Raw genomic sequence first — 21704 nt, 5'->3', positions numbered from 1 at the left:
CTTCCTCAATATGGTGCTTCCTCCTTCCCCGCCCCTTTTTTCTGCAAGCTTTGGAATAATGATTTCTCTTGGTACAATTATTACATATGACTGCATACGCAGGGCATTTTCCAGCATCATGTTTTTCTCCACGGTATTCATAGGCCTTTCTTTGTGTTTTGTTTGTCTCTTTGTGCATTTGCCTTGCCCAAATTTTGGCATATTTTTTTCTGATATCTTCATGATTTCCCTGTGCTGCTTGGCGTATTATTTTTGGGTGTGCACCACTTACGCCCTGCATTGGGACATGAGCTTTTTCACTGGCTTTGCACATGTCTTTAGCTCTTGCTAGAGCTAGGAATGGGCGCTGTGCACATTCTCATTTGAGTTCTTGCATCTTTGTCCCTATTACTAATCTAACATGAATTACTTCATCTTTTACTCTTTGATAATCACATGATTCAGCCATTTTGCACAATTTGGCAATGAGCTGATTTCTCCAGGTTTTTCACTGCACTTGTTGAAATATGCACTTTTGCATATGACATTTTTTGTGGGTGGAAAGCTTGAACACTGAACTGGCAGAGCCACTTAATCTGCAGTCTGTCTTCAGAGAAAACACCCATCATGATTTAATATGTTCAAGTTGCCACACAACATTAGCTATAATGCTCACAAAAACAATGGGATAGTTCCCCAATATTGACTTGATTTACCATACACAGACCCAACCTGTTGACTATAGTAGGAATGGTATTGGGCCCAAAATGTTACAAGTAGACTGGTCTGGAATTTTCTGATGAAATGTATTTTCATTGAAACCTAACCTGTTTGCAGGAAAGGGTCAGTTTTGACAAATCCAACTCACACTACTGATTCATGTTGGTAGCAAAAACCTAAATTAAAGAAAAGGCAACAGGGTTTCTGGAAAATAAAAACCAGCTACAATAAATATTTTTTATGGTTAAGGACAGTTTCATTTAAGGAGACCCTTTATAAATAGTCCTGCTTCTTTCTTGCTCTGCAGTCACTCAAGATATCGAAGGGTCCCTACCTTACAAGCACACTGGGTGAGCGAGCAGCAACGTTTTATTTATTTTTGTGTTTATTTTGTTTGTTAAAGTGAGATCTGTCACTCTGAGGAACCTAAAATTGGCTGGCACTGGAGTGAATATTTATATCTATCCTAAAGTAGGATTAACCAGCTGTACCAGAAATATCACCCAGGTGGCAACCTTAATTGAGCCCCATCTTTTAAGACAGGGGTGGGCAAACTTTTTGGCCTGAGGGCCACATCGGGTTTCTAAAATTGTATGGAGGGCCAGTTAGGGGAGGCTGTGTCTCTCCAAACGGCCAGGCATGGCCCGGCCCCTGCCTCTTATCCGACCCCCCGGCTTCTCGCCCCCTGACGTCTCCCCCGGGACTGCTGCCCCATCCAACCCCCCTGTTCCTTGTCCCCTGATGGCCCCTCCTGGGACTCCTACCCCATCCACAACCCCCTGCTCCCTGTGCCTTGACCACTCCTGGACACCCCATCCCTGACTGCCCCCTGCTGCCCCATCCACTCCGCCTCATTCCTGACTGCCCCCCCCCCCGGAACCCCTGCCCCATCCAACCCCCCTGTTCCCCGCCCTCTGACTGCCCCAACCCCTAACCATAACCCCGAACTTCTCTGCCCTCTATCCAACCCCCCCATCCCCCCGCCGCCCCCTTACCATGCTGCCTGGAGCACCGGTGGCTGGCGGCACTAGAGCCGTGCCGCCCAGAGCACCAAGTCAGGCCACGGCTCTGCAACGGCGCTGACCGGCCGCCCAGAGTGTTGTGCCGGCGGCGCAGTGCACTGAGGCTGCAGGGAAGGGGAGACAGTAGTGGAGGGGCTGGGGACTAGCCTCCCAGGCCAGGAGCTCAGGGGCCGGGCAGGATGGTCCCGCGGGCCGGATGTGACCAGCGGTCCGCAGTTTGCCCACCTCTATTTTAAGATCAGCTGCAGGGTCCCAGGCACCACCTCTGTAAAGCTCACTCTCATGCCTCATACAAAGCACTCTGTGGCATACCAAGGCCAGAATATACCAGAGCTCATGAGGTATGTCTACACTGCAATTAAAACCCTGTGACTGGCCCATCAGCTGAGTTGGGCTAAGGGGCTCTTTAATTGCAGTGTAGATGTTGCAGCTTTTGCTGCAGCATGAGCTCTGGGACCCTCCCACCTTGCAAAGTCCTAGAGCCCAAGTGTCTACACTGTAATTAAACAGCCTTTAGCCCAAGCCCGAGTCAGTTGACATGGGCCAACCCGAGGTTTTTAACTGCAGTGTAGACATACCCCTGGAGTCCACCAGAGTCATCTGAATCCCCTAGCCTATCTTAAATGTAGTATGGGTGACAAAGGGTTTGCAAAGACGAGCTGGAAGGAAGGTGCCAGTGGAAAATTCATGGAGAAAGGAGGAAGTCAGGGTCTAAGAAGTTGCAGAGATAAAACAATGCACCTACTGGGACGACATGAGGAGTTAGCCTCTAAATACACTGAGGGCCTGATCCAAAGCCCATTGTAATCAATGAAAAGACTTCCACTGACTTCACTGAGCTTTGGATCAGACCCTATAATAGCACCTACAAACATTGAAAGCAACTAATCATGTATCCAAACAACCCCATTAAGCATTTGAAAAACACAGGAATCATTTATATTACTGTAACTGTGCAAGACAGCTTGTATGATCCCAACTCTTTCATTCGGTGACAAGCAATTTAAATACCAGCTTAATTTCCCCTTCCTGACCCTGATGAGCATATTATGAATAATTCTTCTTAGCCAATCAAATGCATAAAGAAGAAGCAAGTGTTCATTGCTGTGTTTTGCAACCAAAGAGAACAAGCAGCCAAGGCCTTTCACACGAGAACACAGGGATGTTTCTGTGTCACAGATGCCGCTCTAGTAGCAATCAAGAACATACAGCCAAGGAACTCAAAACATCAGATATTGTAAATATGCTCTTATCCATTTTCCTCTTTAGCTTTTCATATTTTGGTTTTCCGCTATTACATAAACATGCGGGATGACTAAAAGGATTAAATAAACCTTTTACAATTTTATTCTGGCCTTCCTGCACAGAACTAATTTAGCTGTATTAACTTGCTGGGTTGTTGTTTATTCACTGACCACGTAAATCAGCAATTGTCCCCACGAATAAGACTTTGTGTGTTTATTCCAGTGATTACAGGGAAAGGAGTAGCCTTCCTTTCCACTGTACATGAATAGTTCATACTGTATGCTCATCTCCAATGGAAACATGTGACATTTCATATTACTGTCAGTTGCTGCAAAGGGAGGGCAAAGGAAGGGCATGGAAACACTTTGTCCTGTAGAGCTGGTTATTTGTACCAAGTGTATTTCCCAAGAGCTGTTTATCATCAGAATAAATCAGCCAAGGTGGATGATAGACAATACCTTACCAAACACCTACACTGAGCCCTTTTTGGAAGCTAAACATGAAGTATTTTACGGAATAACTTATTTGTACGAGTGTTTCTAAATTCACTGTTATCTTTTTGTTTTTTAACACTGTTTTGTTAAGCACTCTGTATCTTTTCAACAACACGGAAGAAGGCCCTGTTTCTTTCGAGCCTTTGCATGCTCTTTTTCCTGTTGGGAAAAGGCTCTAAAAGAACAGAGAGTTTCTGTTTTTAAGCTGTAATTAGGTATAATATATAACAACAATGTGGCACAAATAAATGATAAAGCAGCTTTTTATTTTAGAAATGCCTAATCTAGGTTTTAGTTGGTCAATTCACAGAGCAGTTGAAGACAAAGAATTTATGGGAATGAATTGAAATTTCAAAAACTGAAAGATAGCAAGTTCCTCTTGGATTTGTTCTGAAATAATGTGGTCCACTAAGTGCCATTTCATTTTTCTGACTCCCTCCTCTGAAATAGTGGGGTTGAGATAAAAGCTTCAAAGGATGTGGGTGAACTGTGAGCTCAGGGAGGCTAGCACCCGGCCCGCCCCAGAGCCCAGCCCCCCGACCACCAGGCCTCCCTTCCCCCCGAGTCCCAGAGCGTCGGCTGGCCGGGCTGCACAACCCTACCATGTCCCGGAGTGCTGGGTGGGCAGCATGCCCCACCCCTGGAACACCAGGAGGGCAGCGCACCCCACCCCCCAACCCTGTAGCCAGGCAGCATGAGCACTGGCTCCAGCCACCCAGAGTCCCTGGCTGCAGACCGGCCCCCATTATCCCTAACTCCAGCCCCAGCCCAGGGCCCTGGCCACAGGGGATGAGCCACAGTCTGCGCCGGCAGGAAGCAGGATGGGTCTGGGGGCGGAGCGTGGGCAGGGCCACACAGGGCTGTTTGGGGAGGCTTAGATTCCCCCGGCCTTTGATACCTGCCGCCCATGACTGTTTGTATTATGCATAAGTTCTGTATTGTGGAATCTGCAGGCCAGAGGGAACTTTCTGACCCCATCCACCTGGAGGCTAGGCCTCCGAGTTCATAATTAGTGAGGTATGTCAATGTTTTATAAAACTGTAGCTGTTTATAAGAAAGGCTTGAATTATTGTGCATAATATTTGTTATGAATTTAGCCTTTTTTTCTTATTCACAAATAGTTTGTGAACAGACTCTTATTAACCTTTTCATCATTCACAATTATTTGATAACAGCATACATACACAAATTTCAGCCTATGGGTTGTTTACGAACTGTTCAAATTTCAGCCTATGGGTTGTTTACAAACTGTTCTTTTTGGCCAGTCACTCTCCATTATTCATGCTCAGTGACTTGTCACCTAAGTCACATGACATTCTCCTTCCTGAATGGATCACTGAAACTTTTTAAATTGGAGAATAAATAGGAGAATAAAGCAGAAAATAATGTATCGTGATTACACATCAAAAACATTTAAAACAAATCTCTATTAAACAAAAAATAATAAAACTATTAATGGGGAAGAAGAGCTTTTGTAGTTCCAACTCCTCTCCCAATGTGACCAGCATTAGAAAATGTTTCTTCTGGTTTTGTTTTTAATATTTGATAGCTTTATATTTTAAAAGCCCTGTCTAAAGACTAATAGCAAAAAGTGTCAGATTCTGTTTTATTTTATGTATGTATATATATATATATGTTAGAGAGCTCCTCCAGGTCTAGAATCAAGGAAAAAATAATAAAAATTTGTAGAGAACTATCTTTCCTGCATAGCTTTTTGTGTGCTATAAGAGGTTGATATTTCTACACTTTAAACGGAAATGTGGTGGAGCAGGTCTCTACTGTCTAGCTATTGTAGTGCAGTCTGCAGGCTACAAGCAGCCCACAGTGGTTCTCCTGTAACAGCCCTTCAAGCTTTAGGGTCAAATGTGAATCCCCTCCATTAGTGCATGAGATATAATTACCACAGTTCTGCAGCAAACAAGGGGACAAGTTGTTGGACCAAAAGTCTCTTGGATAATAGTAGGGACATTATCATGTGGTTTTTTTTTTCTCCTGGTTCCTGTACTTTTGTTCCTCCCAGAGCATCCCAATTTAGATGACAGATATGGGGGATGTTTTGGTAAGAATCCAGTGGCGGGAGTGAGAGTTCTTTGATTGTACTCTGTGTTTCATAGAAGACAGTAACATTTAGAGGAGGAATCTGGAAAAATAGAGAATTGGGAGATTCAGGGGAAAGGTTTATCTGACTTACCTTCTTGGCGTGTGTTGCTCTGTTGTTTTAACATCCAAACCTTGGTGAGGGAGCAGGTGGTATGGTTTAAGCACCATGTCAGGGAATGAAAGTTCCCTCTCCACGCTAGTATTTGTGGATGTTTGGTTTAGTAGTTGGTTGTGCTGGAAGGGTAGTTTAGTCAACCGTTTTGTGCAGATTGGTATTTAGAAGGGGTGAGGGGGAAGTCTGGCATCTCTAGGGGTCAGATCTAAAGTTGCAGAATATGGTAGGTGGCGTATGGGAATTGTAATGGTAGAGCATGTGCCTATGTGTGAAGGAATAGAGAGTATGTACTATTAAGTAGCTTAACTTCTTAAGCTACTTAATAAGTACCAGGACCAGGGGGATGAGGTGGATGAGGCTTTCTTCCAGGAACTTGCAGAAGCTACTAGATCGCACGCCCTGGTTCTCATGGGTGACTTTAATCTTCTTTAATCTTCCTGATATCTGCTGGGAGAGCAATACAGCGGTGCATAGACAATCCAGGAAGTTTTTGGAAAGCGTAGGGGACAATTTCCTGGTGCAAGTGCTAGAGGAGCCAACTAGGGGGGGAGCTTTTCTTGACCTGCTGCTCACAAACCAGGAAGAATTAGTGGGGGAAGCAAAAGTGGATGGGAATCTGGGGGGCAGTGACCATGAGTTGGTCGAGTTCAGGATCCTGACGCAGGGAAGAAAGGTTCGCACCAGGATACGGACCCTGGACTTCAGGAAAGCAGACTTCGACTCCCTCAGGGAACGGATGGGTAGGATCCCCTGGGGGACTAACATGAAGGGGAAAGGAGTCCAGGAGAGCTGGCTGTATTTCAAGGAATCCCTGTTGAGGTTACAGGGACAAACCATCCCGATGAGTCGAAAGAATAGTAAATATGGCAGGCGACCAGCTTGGCTTAACGGTGAAATCCTAGCGGATCTTAAACATAAAAAAGAAGCTTACAAGAAGTGGAAGGTTGGACATATGACCAGGGATGAGTATAAAAATATTGCTCGGGCATGTAGGAATGAAATCAGGAGGGCCAAATCGCACCTGGAGCTGCAGCTAGCAAGAGATGTCAAGAGTAACAAGAAGGGTTTCTTCAGGTATGTTGGCAACAAGAAGAAAGCCAAGGAAAGTGTGGGCCCCTTACTGAATGAGGGAGGCAACCTAGTGACAGAGGATGTGGAAAAAGCTACTGTACTCAATGCTTTTTTTCCCTCTGTCTTCACGAACAAGGTCAGCTCCCAGACTGCTGCGCTGGGCATCACAACATGGGGAGTAGATGGCCAGCCCTCAGTGGAGAAAGAGGTGGTTAGGGACTATTTAGAAAAGCTGGACGTGCACAAGTCCATGGGGCCGGACGAGTTGCATCTGAGAGTGCTAAAGGAATTGGCAGATGTGATTGCAGAGCCATTGGCCATTATCTTTGAAAACTCGTGGCGAACGGGGGAAGTCCCAGATGACTGGAAAAAGGCTAATGTAGTGCCAATCTTTAAAAAAGGGAAGAAGGAGGATCCTGGGAACTACAGGCCAGTCAGCCTCACCTCAGTCCCCGGAAAAATCATGGAGCAGGTCCTCAAGGAATCAATCCTGAAGCACTTACACGAGAGGAAAGTGATGAGGAACAGTCAGCATGGATTCACCAAGGGTAGGTCATGCCTGACTAATCTAATCGCCTTCTATGATGAGATTACTGATTCTGTGGATGAAGGGAAAGCAGTGGATGTATTTCAGAGTAACAGCCGTGTTAGTCTGTATTCGTAAAAAGAAAAAAGAAAAGGAGTACTTGTGGCACCTTAGAGACTAACCAGTTTATTTGAGCATGAGCTTTCGTGAGAATAGAGCCTGGGAGTGGCTAAGTCATTATGCAAGGTAGCCTATCTCCCCTTGTTTTTTCCTACAAACCCCCCCCCCCAAGACGTTCTGGTTAAACTTGGATTATTGCTGTGCACATTGTAAGATGAGCTATTGCCAGCAGGAGAGTGAGTTTGTGTGTGTGGTTTTTGGAGGGGGTGTGTGGGGGGGGTGTGAGAAAACCTGGATTAGTGCTGGAAATGACCCACCTTGATTATCATGCGCATTATAAAGAGAGGTTTCAAAGAGGGATGGGCTATTACCAGCAGGAGAGTGAGTTTGTATGTGTGTCTGTGTGTGTGTGTGGGGGGGGGGGGAAGAGTGAGAAAACCTTGATTTGTGCTGGAAATGGCCTTCCTTGATGATCACTTGATGATCACTTTAGATAAGCTGTTAGCAGCAGGACAGTGGGGTGGGAGGAAGTTTTGTTTCATGGTCTCTGTGTGTATATAATGTCTTCTGCAGTTTCCACGATATGCTATGCATCCGATGAAGTGAGCTGTAGCTCACGAAAGCTCATGCTCAAATAAACTGGTTAGTCTCTAAGGTGCCACAAGTACTCCTTTTCTTTTTTCTTTTTAGTGGATGTATTGTTTCTTGACTTTAGCAAAGCTTTTGACACAGTCTCCCACAGTATTCTTGTCAGCAAGTTAAAGAAGTATGGGCTGGATGAATGCACTATAAGGTGGGTAGAAAGTTGGCTAGATTGTCGGGCTCAACGGGTAGTGATCAATGGCTCCATGTCTAGTTGGCAGCCGGTGTCAAGTAGAGTGCCCCAGGGGTTGGTCCTGGGGCCGGTTTTGTTCAATATCTTCATAAATGATCTGGAGGATGGTGTGGATTGCACTCTCAGCAAATTTGCGGATGATACTAAACTGGGAGGAGTGGTAGATACGCTGGAGGGCAGGGATAGGATAAAGAGGGACCTAGACAAATTGGAGGATTGGGCCAAAAGAAACCTGATGAGGTTCAATAAGGATAAGTGCAGGGTCCTGCACTTAGGACGGAAGAACCCAATGCACCGCTACAGACTAGGGACCGAATGGCTAGGCAGCAGTTCTGCGGAAAAGGACCTACGGGTTACAGTGGACGAGAAGCTGGATATGAATCAGCAGTGTGCCCTTGTTGCCAAGAAGGCCAATGGCATTTTGGGATGTATAAGTAGGGGCATAGCCAGCAGATCGAGGGACGTGATCGTTCCCCTCTATTCGACATTGGTGAGGCCTCATCTGGAGTACTGTGTCCAGTTTTGGGCCCCACACTACAAGAAGGATGTGGATAAATTGAAGAGAGTCCAGCGAAGGGCAACAAAAATGATTAGGGGTCTGGAACACATGACTTATGAGGAGAGGCTGAGGGAACTGGGAATGTTTAGTCTACGGAAGAGAAGAATGAGGGGGGATTTGATAGCTGCTTTCAACTATCTGAGAGGTGGTTCCAGAGAGGATGGTTCTAGACTATTCTCAGTGGTAGAAGAGGACAGGACAAGGAGTAATGGTCTCAAGTTGCAGTGGGGAAGGTTTAGGTTGGATATTAGGAAAAACTTTTTCACTAGGAGGGTGGTGAAACACTGGAATGCGTTACCTAGGGAGGTGGTAGAATCTCCTTCCTTGGAAGTTTTTAAGGTCAGGCTTGACAAAGCCCTGGCTGGGATGATTTGATTGGGGATTGGTCCTGCTTTGAGCAGGGGGTTGGACTAGATGACCTCCTGAGGTCCCTTCCAACCCTGATATTCTATGATTCTATGATTCTCTTCTTGTTTTTGTGGGTTTGCATGAAGCACAGTGTGTGTATGTGCACCAACGACGACAGGACTGCCAAGTTAAAAATCTCAGCCCCAGCCAAAATTCAAAGATTTTAGAATTTATGAACAGACAGCAAACAGAAAAGACCAAGAAAATTCAAAGGGAATAAAAACTAACATTTTCTGAAATTTCACATTGTTTGACCATCTACTGCGAGAAAACACAGGGATTTACGCCCAATTTTAAGGTCTTTTTAGAACACAATCCTAACTATGGAGTCACTAGCAGGTGCTTCTGTAGTGTTGTTTACTATTTAAACAATTCTTGAGTCTTTAATGGCTTGGTCATGCTTTTGTATCCACCTTTTTCACATGATTTCAAGGTCTTATTGCAGCTACAATGTAACAAGTCCTATAAGGATCTTGTAGGCTTCATATGGGTAGATTTCTGGTATTGCCTGTATGCTTTTTAATATTTTATGTCACGTATTGTAGCTTTTATATGAATGAGTGTCTTGAGCCTTGAAAAATTAATAACAAAATATATTTTCCCCCCTTTAAAAAGTTACAAAAATCTCCAGTAACCTATTTTAGGTTACGTAAAGCAGATTAATTTGAAGTATTTTCTGGCAGTCGCACAGAAGAGTCAATGTTTTGGACATGAATGACCTTTTCTCAAAGATGCTTACAGAGTAATCCTATCCACCTTTGCGAAATATCCACAGGCAGTGAAGTGGAGTGAATGTGTTTCACCAGCCATACATGGACACCTCTATGCTGATGCAAGTGAAACCTACTGGCATGACATCATTCTTTGGGATCTCTATTATCATGAGTTGCCTTTTCCAACTATCTGTATCCATAATACATCTAGGTAACACAAACCTATATTGGGCTCTATTAATAATTCAGTATATGAAGACAATAAACCAAGAATACAAATAAACCATTGCATATCTATCATTTACATCGGTGATGCACTTCATTCAAAAGCCACAATGAAGTAGCACTGAAATTCTGTGGGTAGGTTATCTAAACAAACTTATCTGAACTGTGAACACCTGAATCTTTGAGTGATGGAGTTAAAGGAACAATTTGGATGTCATGAACTTTCAGACTTTAAATGAGACTTGCTGGCCTTGTCTATATTATGAAGTTTTAGAAAAAATAATCCCACCGGTGCTCTTCTCAGTTTAGCTGCACTAATGGCATCCCTAGTGTAGACAGGCTCTAGCCACTTCCAGTGTTTTGACCATCAAGTCAATTACATTTGCTCATCAGGGAGCGCCAGTGGGAATATTTTATACTGTAGGCATGGCCCTTGAAACTAATAGGGTACAAAAGTTATGAAAAGCTGTGCACAAAACTTTATAGAAAAAATAACTCCAGTCTAAGCAATTTCACACCTAGAAATTTCACTTCTAGTTAATTTTTCATAAAGTGCACAGTTTCATATCAACACATGAAAAAATGAATTTAGCTGTTTCAGTTTTGAAAAAATCTACAGCTGAATAAAATTTAAATTTTGGAAAGGATTTAGTGTCTTGCTTAAGGAAAGGTCCATTTTTGAGAAAAATGATATTTTGGGGAAAAATTCTCAAAAAAATCAGTTTGTGAAATCAGACTATTTTCATAAATTCACACATGATGAAGTTCAAGGATTTTGAATCTATATTCATCACATGTGACAGATGTTTATCATATTGCTTAGCACCCTACAGGAAGGCTCTCGACACTACAGTGATGAGACCAGTGTAACAACCTATATAGAATAGAATAGAATTCTTCTTTATTTCTCAACATTTTGCTGTTTTTAAGAATTACAGGCATTTTCTCAATCTTGAGTCTCAATTCTGCAACATTTACTCACATGAATAACTCTGAGTCCAATGGAACTACTGACAGGTGTGAAGGTACACATGTGCATAAGTGTTTGTAGGATCATGGCCACTGGTAGCATTAACAGAAGTTACATGTAGTGCTATGTATCAAGATGAGAATACTAGTATATCTCATATCTTTTTTTTTTTTGGGGTGGTTTTTGTAACTCAAACAAAACTTCTAGTCTGAAAAGATCTTATTTTATCTGTGTACACATAGCATGGGACAGGTTTCAATTTAAATATTAGTGTTTTGTTGCATATAATTTTAAACCTTTTCTATTTGATACTTACCCTAGTTTTAAATGAAATTCTTCCCATTTTATTTTTGCAATTGCCTGTATTACTTTGTTAGACTTATTGCCACAGGATTATATTGTGTACAGAACAGGTGCTGTTTTCTCACCAGTGTATTGATTATGAGATGAATTTCTGTGTAATTATTATTGTTGCTGTTGTTTTGGAATAACATACCTATTACTTGAATATGCATCCAATATATTAATTCTAAAAATAAGCACATTTCTAGTGACCATTGCATAGTGGTAACCTACTGAGCCTTCTATTTGCTCCTGGTTTCTAAACAACTTTTACAACTTGAAATGTCAGATATTATGCACAATCGAAGCTTTCCCATTCTCCGTAATTGGACAGCAAGGAAAAGCTCTTACCTGCAGGCTGTTGAAGATAACAAAGAAGACTAACATCCAGAGGTGCCTGTAAGCCATGTGCAGTCCTCCCCAAAGCCATGTAATGGAAATCAGGGCAAACAGGTATAAGACCAGTGGGATCTCTGGAAACCATAAACATAGTCTTTCAGTTGTTATGCCTTGTAAAAAACACTTTCAGCATTACCCATGTATAAAGCTTTAGTTTTCAGATCTCTCTCACTACCCTTTGTGCACCTGAATATCTTGCTTTAAAGGACTAACATTGGAGTTCATGCTCCAGTGATGACCAGGTGCATTTCTGAGGTTGCCCACTCTTTGTCTTGTGGTGGTGGGTGTGGGCAGTGGGGGGTGGTAGGGGTATGGATTTGTGTTGTCCCTCACCTAGAGCACCACCTGCTGGCTGATTTACCAAACAGATTTGAAAGGTTCAGTGGGAGACAATCCAATTAAATTAGATAAATAAGGACTCTTGCTTTATGGGTGGGGAAGTGTACACGTGGCTTTGGTAAATATGTAAACTAAGTGGAGGAGTTCTCAATGAACACTGGAAGTTTAGAGGAAAAATGAAGATTTACTTCCTAGAATGGTGGTGGGGGGGGCTGTGGGGGGAGGGAGAATCCAAAATATGAACAATACTAAAATTTATGACTCTGACATTTTAAACTGAGAATATAGATTTGTCACTGATTTGTAGTTACTTATGCTGCAAATTAAACAAGAGTATGGTCCTGGTCCTGTAAAAACATGAGCATGTGAGTAACTTTATTTAACTATTCTCATTGTCTTCAAAGTTAGTATTTGCATGTTGAGTTCACTCACATGCAAAAGTGCTTGCAGAATCTGGCCTTAAGCACAAAACCCAGACAATATAAAGAGATGTTTTCAAAAACTTAAACTATATACGTCTTTCTGGATTGCCTAATATCCAGATATATTTTATACATGTTTGTCTTCCTATATTGCCTTATATCCAGATGTATTCATATCTCTTATTGTATTTGTAGTCCACAGGATCTAAGTAATATTGAGGAAATGATATGGCAATACAGTACAAAGTTCACAAAAAGGGGAAGCAGAATATAGCATAAATAAATAAAATTCTTTTCTTAAAGTAAAGTGATTCTGGATTGGCTTCTACTGTTGACAGTTCTCATGACAGATTTCAAAGTCCATATTTGCCCAGTTTTGTAAATTTCACTTTGCAGAGGTGTTCTGCAAAGCATTGCCCCTTCTCCCTGTAATTAATGCTATGTCAGCAAATTTGACAGACAAGAGAGGGATATTGAACAAAGGTAAATGGGAATACACAGGAGCATGTACAGCCTTCCTTGCCTATGTTTCCTATTGGTGTCAAGTGTCAGTGGGTAGCCATGTTAGTCTGTAACCACAAAAACAACAAGGAGTCCAGTGGCACCTTAAAGACTAATCTTCCTGGACATTCTAAAACAGATTTAAAAGAAGCTATACTTGAACAAAAAAACTTCAGAAACAGACTTCAAAGAGAAACTGCAGAACTAAAATTCATTTGCAAAATTTCACACCATTAATTTGGGCTTGAATAGGGACTGGGAGTGGCTGGCTCATTACAAATGCAACTTTGCCTCTCCTGGAATTGACACCTCCTCATCAATTATTGGGAGTGGACCACATCCACCCTGATTGAATTGGCCCTGTCAGCACTGGTTCTCCACTTGTGAGGTAAATCCCTTCTCTTCATGTGTCAGTATAATAATGCCTGCATCTGTAATTTTCACTCCATGCATCTGAAGAAGTGGGGTTTTTTACCCATGAAAGCTTATGCCCAAATAAATCTGTTAGTCTTTAAGGTGCCACTGTACTCCTTGTTGTTTTTGTGTTTCCTATTATGTTCCAAGAGAAAAGTCACATGAACATAGCCATGACATTGGCTGCCTATCTTCCAGCAAGACAGGGAATAATTACTTCAGGGACTTTATTATTATTTTGACAATTAATTTTGTTAAATGAATGTTTAAACTTTCACTGTGGGGGGAACTACTTGGAAAAAAGCACAGCATGAGCAGGTGCTGTATTTTGCAGGTTTCCCCACATAAGACCTGATCCTGCTCAATGAGAACTTTGATATTGACTTCAACATGGACAGGGCATTGTTTGACATTACCTCAGTCATGACTTTCAAATCATCTGCTGTACCTTTCCTGACCAGATTATGTCATGATTTTGTGTTGCAGATGAAAATCTACACTATGTATGACAAACGGAAACCTAGGACTCCTGAGGTGAAAAGCTAAAGCAATAAAATAAAGGAACACTTAGCCCTCCAGAACAGTTAACAGGATACATTCCTTATTAGTGGAAGATACCACAACAAAGCCACTTCAGCCAATAGAGTCTTACGGCCTGAGCACAGAGCTGGGAACCAGAAAACTCAATTCTAATCCTGGTCTAGGTATTGACTTTCTCCTCTATGGCCAAGGACAAGACATCAATCGTCTCTTACTCCATTTGACCATCTGCAAAATGAGGCTAATAATGCCTATTTATCTCAGAGTGGTATTGTGAGGATAAGATAGGTCCCTGTGCTCCCCACTGATGGATGGAGAGGAACACAATACTGCTAACTGAAGAAGGGAAATGTGACTATGCAGCACATTGCTCTCTTCATAGCTCTTCCATACCAAGGACCTGATCCAAAGCCCACTGAGGTAAATGGAAAGATTCCCATTACTTTCAATGGACTTTGGAGCAGGCCTTAGCACAGTACATGTTGTTTAAGAGAAACCAGCATGCAAGGTTGTCCTGAGATGCATTAGGTTTGGTCATGATTTTTCCATTGCCGCTTCAGGGTCTTATGATCAGCTGGCTGCAGGGCCTACCCAGTTTTACTTCCACAGAACCAACCCCAGAGAGGAAAGCATGCAGCAAATTTGCAGAAAATGAACCTGCAAATGTTTTGGGGTACGTATCAGCCATGGAAAGAAGTTACTCACCTTGTGCAGTAACTGTGGTTCTTTGAGATATGTCTCTCTATGGGTGCTCCACAACTCACCCTGCTCCGCTCTACTTCAGAGTTCTCATAATAAACTCTGCGGTAGAAAAGGAACTCGTGGCAGAGCACATGCAGGGTGCAACATATGTGTGAGTCAAACGGACACTGCTACTAAAATTCTCCAATCAGCAGCACAGGAACGCAGACACACCTACAGTGGAAGTCCCATAGAGACACTACTTGAAGAAGAATGGGAACATCCGTGCCATCACAGTGTCTATAATCTTCACTCCTATTGACTTCATAAAGTGTTCAAGTGTTTTAAGATGTAGAACACTTTAAAGCACTAAGTATTATGTAGTGCTCTATTTCTTACTATAAGTGTTAAGTATTTCTTTTCACACTATGTTGTATGCATCACTGAACCAGATCCCCAAAACACTGATTAGATATTTGCTTTTCGTATTTTTGAAAAGATAACATATAATTGGCAGTTCTCTTTGCTAATATCGGATAGTAATAAACAACTAATTCTTTTGTGAGAATTACCACATTTTTATTTTTAAACATAAAGTAAGGAATTGTTCTATTATCTACTTAACACTTTTCTATAAATAGGGAAATTCAGTAGTTACCAGTACAGCTATTCATTTATCTGTGTTCAAATGTTAATGAATAGAAATGCCATTTCTTTGTCTAAATCTCACAATCATTTACAGTACCTTTGTATTCCTTTAATTAACTTAGCTCACGCTTCCATATAAAATGGAATTAATGCAATGTAGTGAAGACAAAGAGCAGTAATGTACACACATTCTAAAACCCATAGTTGGGCCAAAGAAGTTAGCAGTGCAAAAAAAATTCCAAGTAAGTTCAAACAACTTCTTATAGTAGCTTTTTATTTTCATTTGCAATGTAGCTTTACCACTGGAAAACTCGAGTGCTGATGGAACAAAATGAATCTGCGGAGCATGCCAAAAGCAGCATTTCTGCATGTGCAAACCAGATTTTTGTATTGCAATACTAACTTTAAGTAATTTTAGCCCCCCAAAAAATATATTCTGAAATCCATAATGACTTAACATATCTTAAGAGTAAAAGATGAAGAAAATGGATTGATAAGCTCTCTCAATCTGAAGTACTTTTGAAGTATGGGGAGCCTCATTCTAATGTCACTTCCCCACCAGCACTTATCAAGAACAATACTGAACTCAACTGAATTAAACCAATGTAAAACCAGTTCAAGTAAAATCAGAATCAAGCCCAGTAAATCTAACAAGATCTCAAAGACTTCAACTGAGATGGTGAACTATAACTCTATAATAAATATAACCACAAGCTTTGGGATCTGCATATGTCGATTTAAAAAGATACAAAGGGTGTCTCATGCTTGCTGTGTGCCCAGTTTTGTTATAAGAACATCCTCAGCTTTATTATTCAGCAGTACTGTCAATAAGGAGATCATAGCCTATTAATATAATGCTGAAGCTCAGCCAGTATTCGTAGTTCAAAAGCTGTCTGAGTTCACCTCATTGACATTTCATTCTGACAACTGGGTATATTTTGATCAAACAATGCCTCAAAAACTAGGACAACTAAACCTGCTAAGCAATTGTAAAATATCTGGTTTTAAATAGTTTGCAAAAATAGGTACAGGGTAAGAAAAGAGACTATCAATAAATAGGTCTGAATTCAATAGGGCTTGGAGTTGAAGAGACGAAATGTCTGTGGTTTCTTTATGGAAAAAAATTGTGCTTCCAGACAAATTCTTTTCTCTTATAGTTGTTTAAGTCTAAAACCAAACCATGATCAAATAAAGAGCAACCACCCACCTACATATTCCCTCAATAAACCTCAAGTAATACAGAACAGAAAGCTGTGGTGGAACAGTAAAGTCAGCGGCAGTACAGTGTGGGTGGGACATGTTGCAACGCAGCTTTGGTGTGCATTATATACCGTAACTTGAACTGTATTTGGTCCCTACCCATGGCAAAACTACATATCATCCATTGTTTAGCAGTTTAGTAGATGGAGAGTTTCATTTAAGTTACTGTCAGTCCATCCATTTCCTGAAAATATGTATTACCACCCTGAGTGGGCATACCTGTTTCTGTGAGATCCAGTTCTTTTCCATAGTTACAGGTCTTTTGCTCCTTGTCTTAATTATGGAATTCCCTCCTCTCAAATCATTATTGGCCCAACCTTTGGATTAAATTTTTGTCCAGTTTTTACATATACAACTGGGTTGTGCATTGTCTTAGGGAAAGAGTCAAATTATGCCCAATGTGGCTGAATGGCTTTAACTGTGAGACTCAGACCAGATCATGACACTCATGCATTGTGAAAAGCTCTCTGATTCCCATAAGGAAATGCTGAAATATGCAGCATTGGGACATAACCATTACCTACTGAGTCACCAGACCTCTCAACTCTATTGCGTTACATGGTACTTCATGTTTTAGTGCGACTTCTCACTCCCTGAGGTGGTGTACTCCATATGCGATGTTCGGGGCAACAGACAGAGGAGTGCCTATCAGGAAGGTGGAATGGAGGAAAGAGGGGGAGTGCCTGAACGTGGCGGAGTCCTTGCATGTGTGTAGTGACACCTGACCATACACAGGCACTGAATGGCACAGGGAGGAGTTGTGAGCGCCTGCTGCCAGCACCACCACTTTCTTCCTGGCAAATCCAGGAGCCGCTGCCTCTGTACATTCCAAAGCAATTGAAAGGTCTGGAAATGAGAGGGCAGAAACAGGCAGAAAGCAAAGATGAGAGCAAATATGGGGAGAAGAAGAAGAGTAAATGACAGAAGAAAACTGAGGAGGGAACAAAGGGAGCAAACAAGGGGTGAGCAAAGTAGGAAGAGCAAACCGGTGTTCCCCATTTTGGTCCGTGTCACAAGTTTTGATGACTCGTGTCACATGTTGGCAAGTCTGAGTTAAGGTGAATCCAGAATTCCCAATTCACTTTAACATTGTGCAGTTTTGTTTGTTTTAGACTTGTAAGCTATATATTTATAGTTTGACAGTGCCAGTCATAACTGACTTTGTAAGGGAGAGCAGAAGCCCTGGGTACTTGTTTGCACAATTTGAAATACTATGTGGAGTGTACATTAATTAATCCCATCTTCAAAAATGCCATTTACATGAATGCCCCACACTTTGCAGTTGTTAAAACTAGTGACTCTGAAGGTAAACAATGAGCGTTAAAGAGAAGCACATTCCCAGTCTAAGAGTTTAGGGAACCAGGAGCTCTTCTGTAACAATGAATTCATAATAGCAATAATTAACATTCCCTACAAACTGGACTTCAGGGTAAGATTCAAGTCACGGGAACAGAAGATTATAAAAATGTGTCAGAGTATCATCATAAGAAGTAATCTATGTGAATAGATGATTAGAAAAACATCCCACTGCTTCACAGAACACCAACAGAGCAACCTCTGTGTGATCAGCGATTCACATTATCATGAACAATCAGCCAGCAGAATTTTGAATAAGTTGCAACTTCAGGCAAAGCAGCAGGAAAACCTATAAAAGGCAAATTACCATAATGCAGCTGAAAAGTGGCAAAAGACACAAACAAGAAACAATTGCCTTATTGGGCTGGTGAGTTTTAGGCAATTATGCTGTAATAGTAAAACTGGACGATAAAGAGTTGTTACAGCCCTAGCTGAGCTCCCCCTTTGCAGACAGTCACCAGGCTTCTGGACCCAAAGCCTTGGATCCCATGTGCTCTTAAGTTTACTGAGTCTGAGCAGCATCCAGACACTGGCTCTATATCCAGCCTTTCATGCACACTCCTGGAATACAGACTCCAATGCTGGTACCCCTTTCTGGAATATGGGGGCCTAAGGCAGCTGAGCCTCTTAAGTCTCCCCAGTAACTTTTTTATGCCCTCTCCATAGCTCCACCCTGATGGGCACTCTGGATTAAAACTTCACCCTTTGGGGACTTCATGACAGTTACACCAAGTAACACAGAGACATTGCAAAGGCACCTTTAAACCAATCCCAGGTTACTGAAAGACAATGAACAAGAGATATACAGATCTATGGAAAGATAAGCACTTGTTTCATTTTCCACATCCCTCCTCAGAGTTTTTTGTGTCTTAGTGTCTTCCAGGGAGTCAAGGATTCTTCTGCATCCTCACTCCTCTTTCTGGTTTTGGTCTGCCCACCTTGATAGAGTCTCCCTTTTATGAAGTTTGTTAGGTGACCCCCACTGCATGGCTTCAAGTTTATTGCCAGCTGATTCGTTGCTTAGCTCCAGCCCACCTGAAGTGCACATTGGGAAAACTGGTTCCCCCTGGGCTGCAGCAAGCTCATTGTTCTTGGGTGCTTCCATCTGATTGCTCTCCATTATTAGCCCTCCCACATGCAAGGATTTCCCGAGACACTTCCCAGGTGTGTCATCTCAAGATGGAGGCTATAGTGCCAAAGTGAAGGCATAGTATGGTTTAACAATTAATATGCCCATTCACAAAATAGAAGACATATAGAAACATATACTAATCTGTCTCAAGGGTATCAAGGGAAAGCCCTACTGATAAATTCAGCTCTTAAATAAGAAAAAACAATATATAAAATATAATGAATTTTGTATACATAGTACCCTGGATTTTGAAACTGCTGGTTGCTAGAATGTTAATGGCCAATTTTCTTTTTCTTCTGTTTGTAAACATAATATATTATATTTAGAAGTTCCTTTGTTATTTGTGCAACAAAAATAGCCTAACTTTATCTGATAACTGTTTCCTGAATTTATTATTTAAATCTGACTCTTCACAAAGAAGAACTGTCAAAAGGACCAAGACCCTTTGGGACACTTACCCCGAGGTTGAGCCAGAACAGTAGGAAAAATGTGAATTAAATGAAATGAATTCATAAACTGGAAATGGAGTATGTGCCTTTTTGTGCAGAATATGCTTTTTTTTTGGCTTGTGGAACATAAGGAATATCCTGTTATGAAAAACAAATAAGCAAAGAACTAGGTGCACACTCACAAGCACTCCTAAATGTTTGTATTTTTGCTATTATGTTGCCTATTTTTCCTCTTCCTGCAGTGGTTACAGTTTTTATAACAATGGAAAAGTCAATAAAAAGAATGATTAAAAATACTGCTTGTTGTGCTTTCCCCCCTTTAGGTTGTTGAACCGGCAGTGAGAGTCTAATTTCTCTTAATTGTTCTTGGCTAGAGTTGAAGACCCACTGCAGAATCTGGATTAAGTTTTCAGATACTCTATTCCTAGGTGGTCTGGAGGGACAGTGGTATTCACACACTGTGAATTTCATTGGCTAACTAGAGACACAAGTTTAGTAAAAACTGCAAAGACTTTTGCTTAGCAAGCCGTGAAGAGCTGTATGTTTAAAGTGAATGTGTAGAGCTGGGTGAATACTGAAAAGCATTTTCAGATAGTAGAAATTCAAATGAATGAGCTTCAAAACTGTGCCCATATCATCTTTGTGTTCACTTTCCGCAAATATTCTTTCTAGGCAAAACCAAATTTACACCTTCAAAAAGTTCTGATTTGCTTAGATAACAAATGCATCCGATGAAGTGAGCTGTAGCTCACGAAAGCTTATGCTCAAATAAATTGGTTAGTCTCTAAGGTGCCACAAGTACTCCTTTTCTTTTTGCGAATACAGACTAACACGGCTGCTACTCTGAAATACATTCTTGTAAACTAGCCTTTTCCTTCATAGCGTTCTCCTTTTCATGACTAGTTCAGACACTCATTCTTCCCCAAAATAATAAAAATTTGACCCTCCTGTGCCCCCCCCTTCCTTGACCTGATGCCAGCTACCTCCAATGCCATGTGATACAACATATGGCAATGTAGATGCTATCATGTAGCAATGATGCTTAGAGTTCATATTTTCATTTGGCAAGTAGGACGACGACAATCAATTCCAATCCTCCTTTGCCCCCTAGAAAAACCATAAGGTGGGAAGAGAGCAATGACCTCTACATGTTGCTTTGTGCCTTTGAAAAAAGCAATGTCTCCAAAATCAGTGAAACAGGAGTGTGAAACCATGTCTTGCCTTGCTCTGGTGACCTGTGATGCTGGCACAAGGATGCAGGAGAACTCAAACATGCCCAAAGATTGCAGAATTTACCCAGTCTCCAGTAAAAATGGACATTGAAGAAAAATAAATGGAAAGATAAAAACCTGAATGTTTAATTTGAAAACAACATATATTTATTCCCTATCACAGTTGGGAAATAGCCTAAAGAACTATTCCTATTTCTAACTGCCTAAGGAATTCATTCATGTGAAAACATGTCATCCCTGAAGCTGAGTTAGGGTGAAATTTTCCTCTGAGATCCATATGATAATATCCAATGTTTGTTATTCTGTGCTCACTACCCAGAACATGTGGGAACCCCTTTTGGCATTGATAATAATTTATCCACACCTATAGTGAAGTACAATACTTCCATTCGTATCCAAGGGGAGAATTTTGCCCTTTCAGGGAGACATGGGCTGATATGCTGTGAAAGAGAAAGTCGTACAAGTTAAAGCTCCTTTAAAAGTTATGCTTCCAAATCTCTGGGAAAAGAGACTATGTGAAACTTTTTTGGACTCACATTTCTAGCTTAGGTTAGCCACCTAGAGCTCTGATTATTTTGAAAGTTTCCAGTGGTGTAAATGGTATTTTGGGACAAATTGTGCCGTTCCAACTTCATTCAGCAAAACTCCTATTGAAGTTGATGAAAGTTCTGTTCAAGAAAAGACCATAGAATCTAGCACTTTAGGGACAAACCCATTGTAGTTTAAAGAATAAAGTAGAATGTCTGAGCTTTTCCCATAAACTACACTAAGATCTAAAGAGAGTAGGTGAGGCAAAAGTTAGACAAGAAGTGCTCTCAAAACAAATAAATAATTCAGCAAATTGTGTGAAAAATATTTAGCCTGTGGATTGTTTGTGAAACAATTGC

The 21704-nt window shown here is 41.5% G+C and overlaps 1 protein-coding gene across 1 annotated transcript in view; it reads right to left on the bottom strand.

The window, feature by feature from the left end:
- Positions 1-21704, bottom strand: part of ADGRV1 (adhesion G protein-coupled receptor V1) — a 421530-nt gene that overhangs the window by 49207 nt on the left and 350619 nt on the right. The window contains exon 87 of the mRNA XM_074952844.1: positions 11796-11917. Coding sequence (XP_074808945.1) covers positions 11796-11917 — 122 coding nt within the window. The remainder of the gene's footprint in view (positions 1-11795; positions 11918-21704) is intronic.

Source organism: Natator depressus, chromosome 5, assembly GCF_965152275.1.
Source record: "Natator depressus isolate rNatDep1 chromosome 5, rNatDep2.hap1, whole genome shotgun sequence".
NCBI classification, from domain to species: domain Eukaryota; kingdom Metazoa; phylum Chordata; order Testudines; family Cheloniidae; genus Natator; species Natator depressus.
This window is presented reverse-complemented; position numbering and strand designations above follow the sequence as displayed.